Source organism: Triticum urartu, chromosome 2 (genome assembly GCF_003073215.2).
Source record: "Triticum urartu cultivar G1812 chromosome 2, Tu2.1, whole genome shotgun sequence".
NCBI classification, from domain to species: domain Eukaryota; kingdom Viridiplantae; phylum Streptophyta; class Magnoliopsida; order Poales; family Poaceae; genus Triticum; species Triticum urartu.
In genome coordinates, this window is record NC_053023.1 from 18,488,858 (window position 1) to 18,500,029 (window position 11,172).

At 39.6% G+C, this 11,172-nt stretch overlaps 1 protein-coding gene across 4 annotated transcripts; it reads left to right on the top strand.

The window, feature by feature from the left end:
* Nucleotides 1-1,723: 1,723 nt before the first annotated feature.
* On the top strand, nt 1,724-10,299 carry LOC125535224 (protein MRG1). 4 transcript variants are annotated; one of them, XM_048698274.1, is made up of 11 exons: nt 1,724-1,973; nt 2,693-2,746; nt 2,933-2,946; nt 4,669-4,814; nt 5,249-5,287; nt 5,515-5,552; nt 6,278-6,382; nt 7,881-7,960; nt 8,961-9,130; nt 9,770-9,854; nt 9,943-10,299. In XM_048698274.1, the coding sequence occupies exons 1-11, from the start codon at nt 1,824-1,826 to the stop codon at nt 10,025-10,027; spliced, it is 966 nt and encodes a 321-aa protein (XP_048554231.1). In that variant the 5' UTR covers nt 1,724-1,823; the 3' UTR covers nt 10,028-10,299. The 4 variants fall into 4 exon arrangements, with proteins under 4 accessions (XP_048554231.1, XP_048554229.1, XP_048554230.1 ...); XM_048698272.1 differs by having other exon boundaries at nt 1,725-1,973; nt 5,515-5,573; XM_048698273.1 differs by having other exon boundaries at nt 1,725-1,973; nt 5,252-5,287; nt 5,515-5,573.
* Nucleotides 10,300-11,172: the final 873 nt, after the last annotated feature.

The window sequence follows — 11,172 nt, forward strand, 5'->3', positions numbered from 1 at the left end:
AATATTCTAACTATCAATATGATGGCTAGTTCATCTAGTTAAGAAAAAAAAGAGTCTAAATATGTATACTTATCATCTAGAGCTTAAAAAATTAAATATTTTAAATATTGCTAGGGACAAAATTCAGATGAGACACCCCTCGTTGCTTATGCTAAGTGACCTTTTTTTATCTCTACTTCTTATTCTACATGTTTGAAACTATGCAAAGAAAAATCAAACTTAAATTTCGAAGCACACAGATTGCAAAAAATAGAATAAAAAATACTAACAATAAAATTGTTGTGTTCGAACTATAAAATTCGAAAACTTTACTTCCAGATGTTAAAAATGATGAAAATGGTATTTTTCAATCAAGAAATTCAGAAAACTTTAAGCGCAGTTTTGACACGTGAAAAGTTCATTTTTCACATTAAAAATTTTGAATTATAGTTTTTAAAAATATATAAACCGAAAAAGACAATAGTAGAGTATTGAGGATTGTGACGTGGTAAGGAAATTAGTCACCAAGAACATTGCATACATGTAAAGAAGTTGAACGCCATCCTACATGCGGCATAATTGGGACTTTGTCAAGGGTCACATGTCACTACCAGGACTCCGGAGGGGAGAATTGGTGGAGCAGCCGTGAGACAGAAGATCTTAGCACTCGCCTTGGTAGAGAAGGAACTGTCGCCCCCTCTCCCTGTTAGGCCTACCCTTTTACATATGTTATTGTTTTTTATCTATACATTATAAATTTATCTTTCCTAGTATTATTTTAGTATATTATTTATTTCTTTTCACTTATTTATTTTAACACATTTTAATAAAAGTGTTTGGCTAGTATTTGTGTTGTAATCGACATGACTTCCATCCTAGCATAGCAGTTTATTGAGGACCTATCTTGCCCACTCAGACTTCGTATGCAACCGGTGCACCAAACATTAAAAATGAGACACTACAAGTTAAAAGAAATTCTGAAAATAATGAGTTGATTGACATAGTGTGTATCTAACATGAAAAGATAAATCAATAACAACTTCGACTCGCAGCTTGAGAAATAAAAATAACACATTCATCATGGTTAGTGTTCAATTTTAATTACATACCATCTGTTTCATGATTGTTATTTTTGTTCCTCGAGCCGCGAGTATAAATTACAAAAAAAATCTGATATGATAAACGTTTGTTATTTCAATCTACTCAATTATTTTCAGAAATTTTAAGAATATTTTATCGGCACCGGTCGGACATGAAGTTCGGCTGGTTGACTATGTGTCTAATGTGTTGGGCTTGCTATGATTTTTGTCCCTTTTTTTCCTTTCCAATATGCTTACGTACAGTGGACATGCACGTGATTGGATCCCTGCTTGGGCCGGCCCTGTTTCCACTCCATTGACGTGTGATTCTTTTATCCGGCATACATTTTCACACACCACCGTTTTCCACTCCACTGTTTTAAGAGAAGGATTGTCAACTTTTTATAGTTTTTTGTAAAAGAAAAATGTCAAAGCCTAACATTTATTTGCTTGAATTTTTTAAAGGAAGTGTCAAAGCCCACCCCAAGGGAAGTGGGAAAGCCTAGTACTCTTTTTTGTTTGAGGGTAGAAAGCCTAGTGAGTGAGTGAGAAAAAGGAGAGGCCTCCTCCTGTTTGGGCCTTGGCCCAAGGCCCTTCCCCACTCCTCCTTCCCGGCCCCTCTAACCGCTGCCGGCCGGTTTCCTCTTCTCCCCTCACCTCGGCACCGGAAGCGGCTTCCCTCTCCCCATTTCCGAATTCCCCCGCTCCGCTCCACTCCCAACCCCCACCCCCCCTCCCATCGGCGTGCGTCCCGGCTCCAGCGCCATGGGCGGCAGCTCCAACACGACCACGACCACCAGCGGCGGCGCCGGCGGGAAGGACAAGGACAGGGACAGGGCCAAGGGCTCCTCGGTCTCCTTCACGGAGGGCGAGAAGGTGCTCGCCTACCACGGCCCGCTCCTCTACGAGGCCAAGGTTGCCCCCTTCTCCTCCCCTCCCCTTCCCCCTCTCTCCCCACCTCCGCGCGGCTCCCATTCCGGTCTAGGGTTCGCCCGCCGCCGCGTCGGCTCCCGGGAGGTCCCGCTTCTCCGTTCCGTTTTTTTTTCGGCCGCGGCTAGGGTTTGGGGCGGGGCCGTCGGTGCAGACGAGGGTTCAGCAAGTTGTAATCCGAGGCCGTGTACATCGCATCGGACGGCGCAGCACTCTTCTTCTCTTCAGATAAGAAAGGAACGCAGCGCCGCCCAGATTTTTACTTTTAGGGCATAATTTTTTTTTAAAATTTATTTAGAGAGCGCATGTAGACACAAGTTTGTGAGTATATCAGTACCAGACCCTGATTAGCACCAGGTGGATTCTCCCCTCAGTAGTACCGATTTAATAATGGGAGAAAGGAAGGCAACCCAACTAAACGAAAAGGAAAACGGCTACTCTTTATTTTCTTTCTTCACTTGTAGTAGACCGCTTTCGTTTCTGCTAAAATGTAGTAGTATCTCTTTCCCAACATTTCCCAGCTGTGAATGTCGGGTTGGGAAGTGCATGATATAAGTGTATGCAGCGTATATGTTTCTTTGGTACATACTTTTTGCCTGTGTTTTTTTATGTATGCTGAATATTTTTTGCCGGTGTTTTTTTTATCTATGCTGAATATATGTTGCTGATGACAAAGTTTCGTTATTTGTTTTCAATCTGTGAAGGTTCAAAAAACTGAAAATCGGGAGGACGAGTGGCGGTATTTCGTCCATTATCTTGTAAGTCCCGCAAATCGCCGTTGTAAAATCGGGAGGACGAGTGGCGGTGTTTCCTCATCGTTTTGAAATTATTGACCACTCTTAGCATTAAGATATCAGAAGATATAATCTCTATATATGTGTCCGCTCTTCCTTGTAGGTCCTTTTTTCCCACTGTTATTAACTTTGTCTCTTCCCTTTTTGCAGGGATGGAATAAAAAGTAAGTGCATACCGCAGTGGCTGTTCACTTGGAATTAGAAATGTATCATTATGCTGTTCCTGTTCTTTCTATTGATGCATACGTCAGTGATATTTGTAAGATATGTAGTACAGTTCTTTAGTTGCAATATACTTTATTTGATGTTCTTATTGGTCAAGCAATTGACACCATCATCACATGCAGTAGCCATTCTATCATTACAAGTTGAACTCTCTACAAAGGAAATGTTCTAAACTTAGTTAAACACAGATGCATTATTGCTGCTCTTATTTCAGCTCAAGAAATAAAATTTTGTGCTGCATCTTGGAAATTGTTGATCTTCAATTTTGTGTGTATGCCTATCTTTGGAATCACGGAATACTGTGCAACCACCTAGTTTTCATGAGGGTTACGAAGTTATGCATGGCTTTTCACTTCTTAGCATTGACTAAACCAAATGCCTTTTCGTTTAGCCAGATATATTCGTATCAAATAATGTGCTTCTTTTTATGTAACATCACATTATTTCAAAAGCCTTGACTTTGAGCTGCATGTTTTGCCTACATAAGTTATGTTAAACATGGCCAGTTTTGATCCCTTATAACATAATAATTTATGTTCTAGTTTAATGTAGTCGACTTATGTTGTATAATGCGCCAGTGCTAGTCTTATGCATGATTATATGTTTGGTCCTTTAGTGTCTATGTACTATTCTATTATACCTTTGATTTCGTTGTCTGTTGCCAACATACTCCTTGTAAACTTAACAGTAAGCAAAACCATTTCACAATATAAGGCCATTTGCTTGTGCACCATCATTTCGTGATGTACGTCGAAGAAGTCAAGACTGTAATTATTGCAATACTCGACTCTCTGTTCCCACCTTAATGCCGTAAAGGAGGTGGCTGTAGACTTGTAGTATGTCAATTGACAGCGTTATGTATGATCCAATGTCATTACTCATTACTAAGATTAGGCAGCTTTGATTTGTACACACAATGGACTTGTACTAACATTGCAAAACAAAGTAATAACATATTACAACAGTGATACTTTATTTGCTCATTATCACAGTCAAGGCCCTGGATTGTGTCCCATACGGATGTCTAATGATTCCATTCTTGCTTTTGTTTTGTTTTTTATTACTCGATTTGTTCTTAGCCGTGCATTTCATTTCCTGAAGTTCGAAGATTGTGGTAATGAAGGCATCTTAGACAGGGTATTGATATGTCTCAGCAGCCTAAGTGATTCCATGTTTTTGTGTATGGCTGATTGAGTGGGTGGTGGATGGAATTTGGCAATATGAATAAAGCAGAAGGATGGAGGGGTTGGTTCAGTAATTGTGCCAATCGAAATTCTGCTTTCATGCACTTGCCAGTTTTAAAGTGTATGGTTTGTCCTCTGTTTATATGGACTTCTGAATGAGCTAATACAGCTGTTTGAGTGGCTTGGTAAATTTCGCGGAAGAGGGTTCCTATGTTAGTTGCTACCTGCTGTTAATATGAACAACTAAAAAGGATTGACGTGCAGGCCATCTTTTGATGGTATTTCATCTTCAGATTTATGGTTGTGCACAGTTATATTCCATTAACTTCTTCATGAATCCCTGTTGATTGCTTGCTTCTGTCATTTTAATTATATCAGCATCATTGCAGTTAATTAATTGTCCATCCCTGCTGTTCTAATCCTCCATATACAGTTGTACACATTCTTTTCAACTTATTCAGTTTTCAATGGTTATAGTTGGGATGAATGGGTCGCAAGTGATCGTTTATTGAAGTTAACTGAAGAGAATGTTCGCAAACAACTAGAGCTGAAAAACCAGTCAGGGGACAAAACCGTCAGGACTGGTGGACGGTCAGCACAGCATAACCCAAAAGGCTCTAATGGTTAGTGACATTTTGCAGTAATTGCAGCATCTTGCAATTCATTTCTATCCATGGGATGGCTATAACTGAACATTTTGATCATCTCATACTGATGTAGCTCAAATTCCATCCTGCATATCTTCTTTTTGAAGTAAATTGTTAAGTTGCAACCCATTATTGGAATGATTTTTTGATAGGTGCTGAAACAACTTTTGGTGATAGATAAGCATGTCACTAGTTATACCTGTCTTCACTAATGAAGTAATGAATATAGATTACAATGTTCTAAAAGGTGATTTGTTCTAGTAAGGGTGTCTCTTAGAGCCTTGGTAGGTTAGGTGGCCGCCTTTCAGAACTTTGATAGGGCATTAGAAAGTCGGCATATCTCGACCATATTTATACTTATGGTCTTTTGGTTGAAATTTCTCCCGATTGGCTCTCATATTTGCTTTCAGCAGATGCAAAAGGCGATAAAGAGGACACTAAGGGTCTTGGTAAGTTTACTCTTCTTTTTAACAGAATTCCTTATGTCATCTGTTTCTTTTATTCTATTGGTGCATTTATCTGTTTTCAGATTTTCCCCAGCTACTTACTCCCTCCGTTCCAAATTACTCGTCGTGGTTTTAGTTTAAATTGAACTAAAACCACGACGAGTAATTTGGAACGGAGGGAGTAGTTGTATAATACATACTTTAATATACTTGTTATGTTGAAATTCCAGTCAAGGGGAAGAAGCGCAAGAATCAGCTTGGCGTTGAGGTGGCTATGATTCCCAAACATGTACATTCTTAAGTATCTGATTTGATTTTCTATAAAGTTCATACTCTATGCATATTATCCATATACAGAACAATACTAATATTAAACATATCTCCTTTTGCACTTCTGCGCTCTTCCAAAATGCTAATACTTATTTATTGTTTAGTACTGTACTTTACTTTATTTTGTAATTTGCATAAGTCCAGTGATATCTTCAAATTTCCTTGACTGAGGATGACAATTCACACAAAAATTATGACTTCCGTGCAATACATGACACCATTCTCTTGCGGTCTTGTAGCAGTTTGACCTCCAAATTCATATTTTAGACAGCATATGCATAATGGCCTGCAACAGCAGCCAGCAGTTTTTTTTCTTTTGGCGAATGAGCCAGCAGCTTAATGTGTGAAAAATGATTGTTGAGAGATTTTGCATACTTGTTCAAGTTATTGCATTTGTATGGTCTATATCATAAAAATTGAAATCGCCACTAGTTGAGGCGACCTGGCGAGCATCAGTTACCTAGTTTCGATAGCTTGACATAGAACCATCATTTTTATCCAGTATGAAGTTATGGTCCAGCTTAATGAAATAGACTAATAACTTTGATGCTCAGATATCTTTGCCAAATTGGTAGACTGTAATAAATCAGTTTGCATAGTCCTTTATCAAGTTTCTTGTGATGTTGCTGTAACGTATTAATGACTCCACCTTGGTTGATTTAGGAAAAGGAAAGAAGGTCATCAGAGAGTCTCCTAATGTCACAGTTTCCCGTAACACTAAAGAAGCAACTTGTTGATGATTGGGAGTTTGTCACGCAGCTGGGTAAGGTATTTAATTCTTGACTGCACTATCTTTCATTCATTTATTTATATCTGAATTGCACTCATCTTCTTTCTTACATCACTAGTTGGTAGTTGCATAGTGTTTCAGCTGGTTGGGAAATAGCATGAACCAAGAAAAAGAAATAACAAGCGGCGAATGGAAGGACATGTATTAAATAGGAACAAACCTTAGAATAAAATAATGAATTAGCAGTCTTTGCCATTCGATAAGATGTGGCTCGGATCAGACAGCTACCAACATTTTACTAGAAAAGAAACCATTATTTAACTTCCAAACATGATCCAGTACTTGAGATTTGAGTTTCTGTTCAAACATATATTTTTTTACTTCTTATGGGGCTGATATTCGTTGATGGGAAAGAGGAGATTGAAGGAGTTGTCTCAGGGAGATTGAAAAGGGTAGCACAAATAGCTCATGCTCCCCCTCTTGTGCCAAGAGCAAAATGGCTCTGAGCTGCGCTTTGTTTGGGGGATGCAATTTTTCTTGATTGATGAAAAGATCACATAGGATGTCCTTCTACTCAATCATCATATCATTTTCTAGTTTACTTAATCGTATCCGGAAAGGATACCTAATTCTACCCTAAGGCGGTGGCAGGTGGACTACATGGTCAGTATTGGGAAACTGACTGAGGGGAAGCGAGATGAGCCGGGAGGAGATTTGGCCTGTGAGGCTGGATGAATTAAATAGGCATTTTCAAATTAAGAATATCTGAGAGATAAAAATAAAGCAAGAAAAATACCAAATGAACTCCAGGAAATCCACAAAGAATCAGTGAGGCATATTATAATATGCTGAAACCAAATAAAGTACATACAACTTATGTTATAATTTAATAATACTGAACACAAATTACTATGAAATTCCCATTTGAGCTTTAATTAATTTGAGAAAATCTGCAGAAATTTTCTAGTCCTAGTTTTTGATAAAATATATTCAAAACCCCCAAACTCATCATGTTACGAGTTACTGGCTTTCTTTGATTCCCACGCTCAAAATGTGCATCCGTAAAGAAGTATCATTTCCACCCGCTTTACAAAACAGCTTGTCCTCAAGCTAGAAATTTGGATAATCCTGCACCGCCATCCATAAAAGTCTCCATTAAGTGCCTGTTTGGTTCCACTCCACTCCTTTGACTCCGCTCCTGGAGTGGAGCAGGCTGTAGCTCGTTTTCACAGAGCGGCTCAAGCCCAGCTCCGCTCCGCGGAGTGGAGCGGGGCGGAGTGATTCCAAACAGGGCTTAAGTCAATTGCCACCGCGCTAGACTTGGACTTTACAATGCTATTTGTTAGAAAATCATGCTGAGAATCCTGCATTTTCAGCATGGTATCATTTTCATCAGTTTTTTTGTCATCACAGAGAGAACCACATCTTTGTTCTTGCAGACTTGTGGGCTGAATCTCATTGCTTGGCTCGATTATTTCTGGGAAATTCTCTGCTATAATTTGATGACATCATCTGAGCATTTTCCTTGTCCTGCAGCTTGTAAAACTACCTCGATCGCCCACTGTTGATGATATTCTAACGAAGTATTTGGAGTATCGGGTAAAGAAGGATAACAAGTCAGTAATCTATGTTATGATATCTTGTTTATTAGCCTCTTTTTCTGGTCACATTTGTAGTTTACTAGAATTGTGAACTTCCCATTTTTTTTCCTATTATGCAACGGCTTGACTGCATAATGCTGAAGCATCGTAGTGCCATTTTAGTTACTGTCAGAGAAAACAGCTCCATGCAAAATTCAGATAAAAGTTAACAGCTAGCAGGTGTACAAGATACACAGACTGCTTTTTGTTTGTTTGTGTGGAAAAAAATCGATTTTTCTTAGGTCGAGATTGAATTCAAGCTTTCCCTGATTTCAGATGGCTTCTTCCAGCAATATAGCAAAAAACGTTTGGTCTGATTAGTTCTGAAGGAACTTAATAGCTTGCATATGTAAGGCACAAAGACCTGTTTTTATTTTTTTCTGTGAGAAAAATTACGTCTTATGTTGAGATTGAGCTCAAGCCTTCCATAACTTCAGGTGGCTTCTTCCAGCAATATTACCAAAAACAATTCTTTTTTTATTTGTAGCGGGGTCTGTAATTTTCTTAAATGAATTACTATTTCTTAACTACTGTACGCTTGTTGGGCTTGTCATGGGCTTGGGATGATTTGTTGCAGCCAGGATACTAACAATTTGTATCAGGCTTGCTGAAACTCATCCCATCTGCACAGATTTGGCTTATAGTTTAGCTGATGTGCCTTGCGCCCCCTGCTAGTGATCGTTATTACCATGCAGCAGATAATTTATGTGCCAATTCTTTTAGGCGTACTAATATGACAGAAAGAAAAAAAAACATCAATTGGCCTTCTAACCTTCCTGGATCAAATCTGCTAATTCGCCATCAGCGTGGTGAAGTTCCCAACAACTTAAGCTAATGAAGAACTGTTTATTTGGTTGGCTGTCTAAATGTTGCAAATTCTCTTGTGCAATAATGTTCTAATTGTGACCCAGAGCTACTTGTGTCATTTGTCAAGCATTGTTTTCTCCATTAAAGGTTACCACCTTTTGTTTTGAAGGATAAGTGACTCTTGTGCTGAGGTAACGAAAGGATTACGCTGTTACTTTGATAAAGCATTGCCTGCCATGCTTTTATACAAGAAAGAGCAAAAGCAGTATAAGGAGGAAATTAAAGGTGACGTTTCACCCTCGACTGTATATGGAGCTGAGCATCTACTACGCCTGTTTGGTATGTCCAAATTTTCCACTCCAGGAGCTGTCTTATGTCTTTGATTTATCCTTTCATATAGTTCCCCTGTGGCTCAGTTGGAAGTGCTCGTGAGAGCTTTGGAAAATGACGTTAGGTGTTATCTTATTACTTTATTTGACTTTCCTTGATCCACTGTCAGTCAGTTGTAGCAGTATCTACCATCCTTGTTATTGTTGTTTGAACTGATAAGATGCTTACTCATGGAGGCATTATAATTTTAGTCTTCCTATAAAGCTCGGTGCACAATTTCTTGTCTTCTAAAGGGACTCTACCCCAGTTTGGTTCTCTTTCTGCAAGTCACCCAAAACCCAATGAAATAAAAAAAAGCTGGCATGTTTACTTGGAAGCAAACCATGTTTCTTGCCTTGCAAAGGGGCTGAAAACAGCGGCCATGCACCACTAGCTTTCTACTATGGGGAGACTTGTTTGCCAAGTACATTATATGTTTGCTGAACTGATCTGGGATAGTTGTCGGTACCTCAGAAAGCACATTGCTTGTGCTTTGATTAGTTTAGTAGGATTGTTTACTTGATTATGTCAATATCATTTTTCTGACTGTCACCTTGCCATGACATTGTTACCATGGCGTCTGAACGGCTTTACTTTACCACTTTACAGTGAAACTACCAGAGCTACTTTCTTCTGTGAACATGGAAGAAGATGCACTCAACAAGCTGCAGCAGAAATTACTGGACATTCTCAAGTAAGCAACTCTCGATTAAATTGTCAGCGTGTGCTTGATTCTTGGTTGAGGCCAAACTGGTCCGCTAAACGTATCGACCAAATGTCAGGTTTCTGCAGAAGAACCAGGTTCATTTCTTCCTTTCTGCGTACGACGGTGATTCCAAAGGCGCTGATGGGGCAAAAGGCAAATAGAAGCAAACGTTGGTGTCTGTATGTCGGATGCGCCATCCACTGCTGGATTTGTACTGCGTAGCTCACACCTCATAGTCTGGTTGTTGCTTGGATGTGGATATTTTGTGGGATGTGTGACCCGTGACCGCCGATCGCCGCTCTGCTTGCTAACAAGTTCATGTAGCTGACCTGTCCAACGTCAGTGTTGGCCTGCGTACAAAATCCTTGCATTTGTGTGGTGCCCCTGAGACTGTCCTACATCACTTCACTAGTGTACATTTGCAGAATCTCTCTGTTTTCTTGCCAACTCTGAATAATTTCCTTCTTTGGACAACACCAAATTGCGAGTGCCCCCTCCATTCCCATGTGCGGATCGTATTAAGGGCAAGGTCTGGCCCAAGAACTACTTATGTGGTTTCTGTGGCATGATTGATATCGCTAGATCTGTTTTAAAGCGCTCACTGATGATTGTTTTAGTGAAACGTAATACATGATACAAACGAGAATGGAGGCATATGAATTTGAGTTCCTCTTTCAAACTGACTATAGTTATTTTTCTGGATTTTTTTGTTTCTGTGGTGCCTGCTTTTGGAATTGGTAAGTAGCTATATTTCAGAATTTGTTTTCTGAATGATTTAAGCTTATAAAACCGGGCAACTTCTGTGTGAAGAGCCCAAGTATAGGGAGCTAACGTGTTTCTTCTTTCACTTGCTGTTAGTACTTGCTTAACTCTGAGATGTGTGTTTTGGTGTGGGTGCCTGCACTTGCACTTGTTCCTGATAATACCCGAACCCCTCTGGGCGAACGATGTAACTAAATCGTAGGCGAAAAGACCGTCAGCTGGAAGAAAAAATAAATAAGGTGATGCAACCCGTTTTGCCAACAGCGGCAATCCGGCCCATCTGTATCAATCAAGTGTATTCAATGTTTATTCCATAGTACGTGAAGCTTGATCACAGCTTAGGTTGAATGAGTGGCGTGGAGTAGTGCAAAATAAGTGAGAGGAGAGCTTCCACGTCCAACTCCTAACATATTTGTATTGTCAACGGCTTCGCATGGTACTCTCATTTTGTACTATCCGCGTGTTAGGTTTGTCCTGGAAGTCTTCAAACCAAGTTTATTTTATAGAAAAAGATACCTACATCCACAACACTAAATCGGTACCA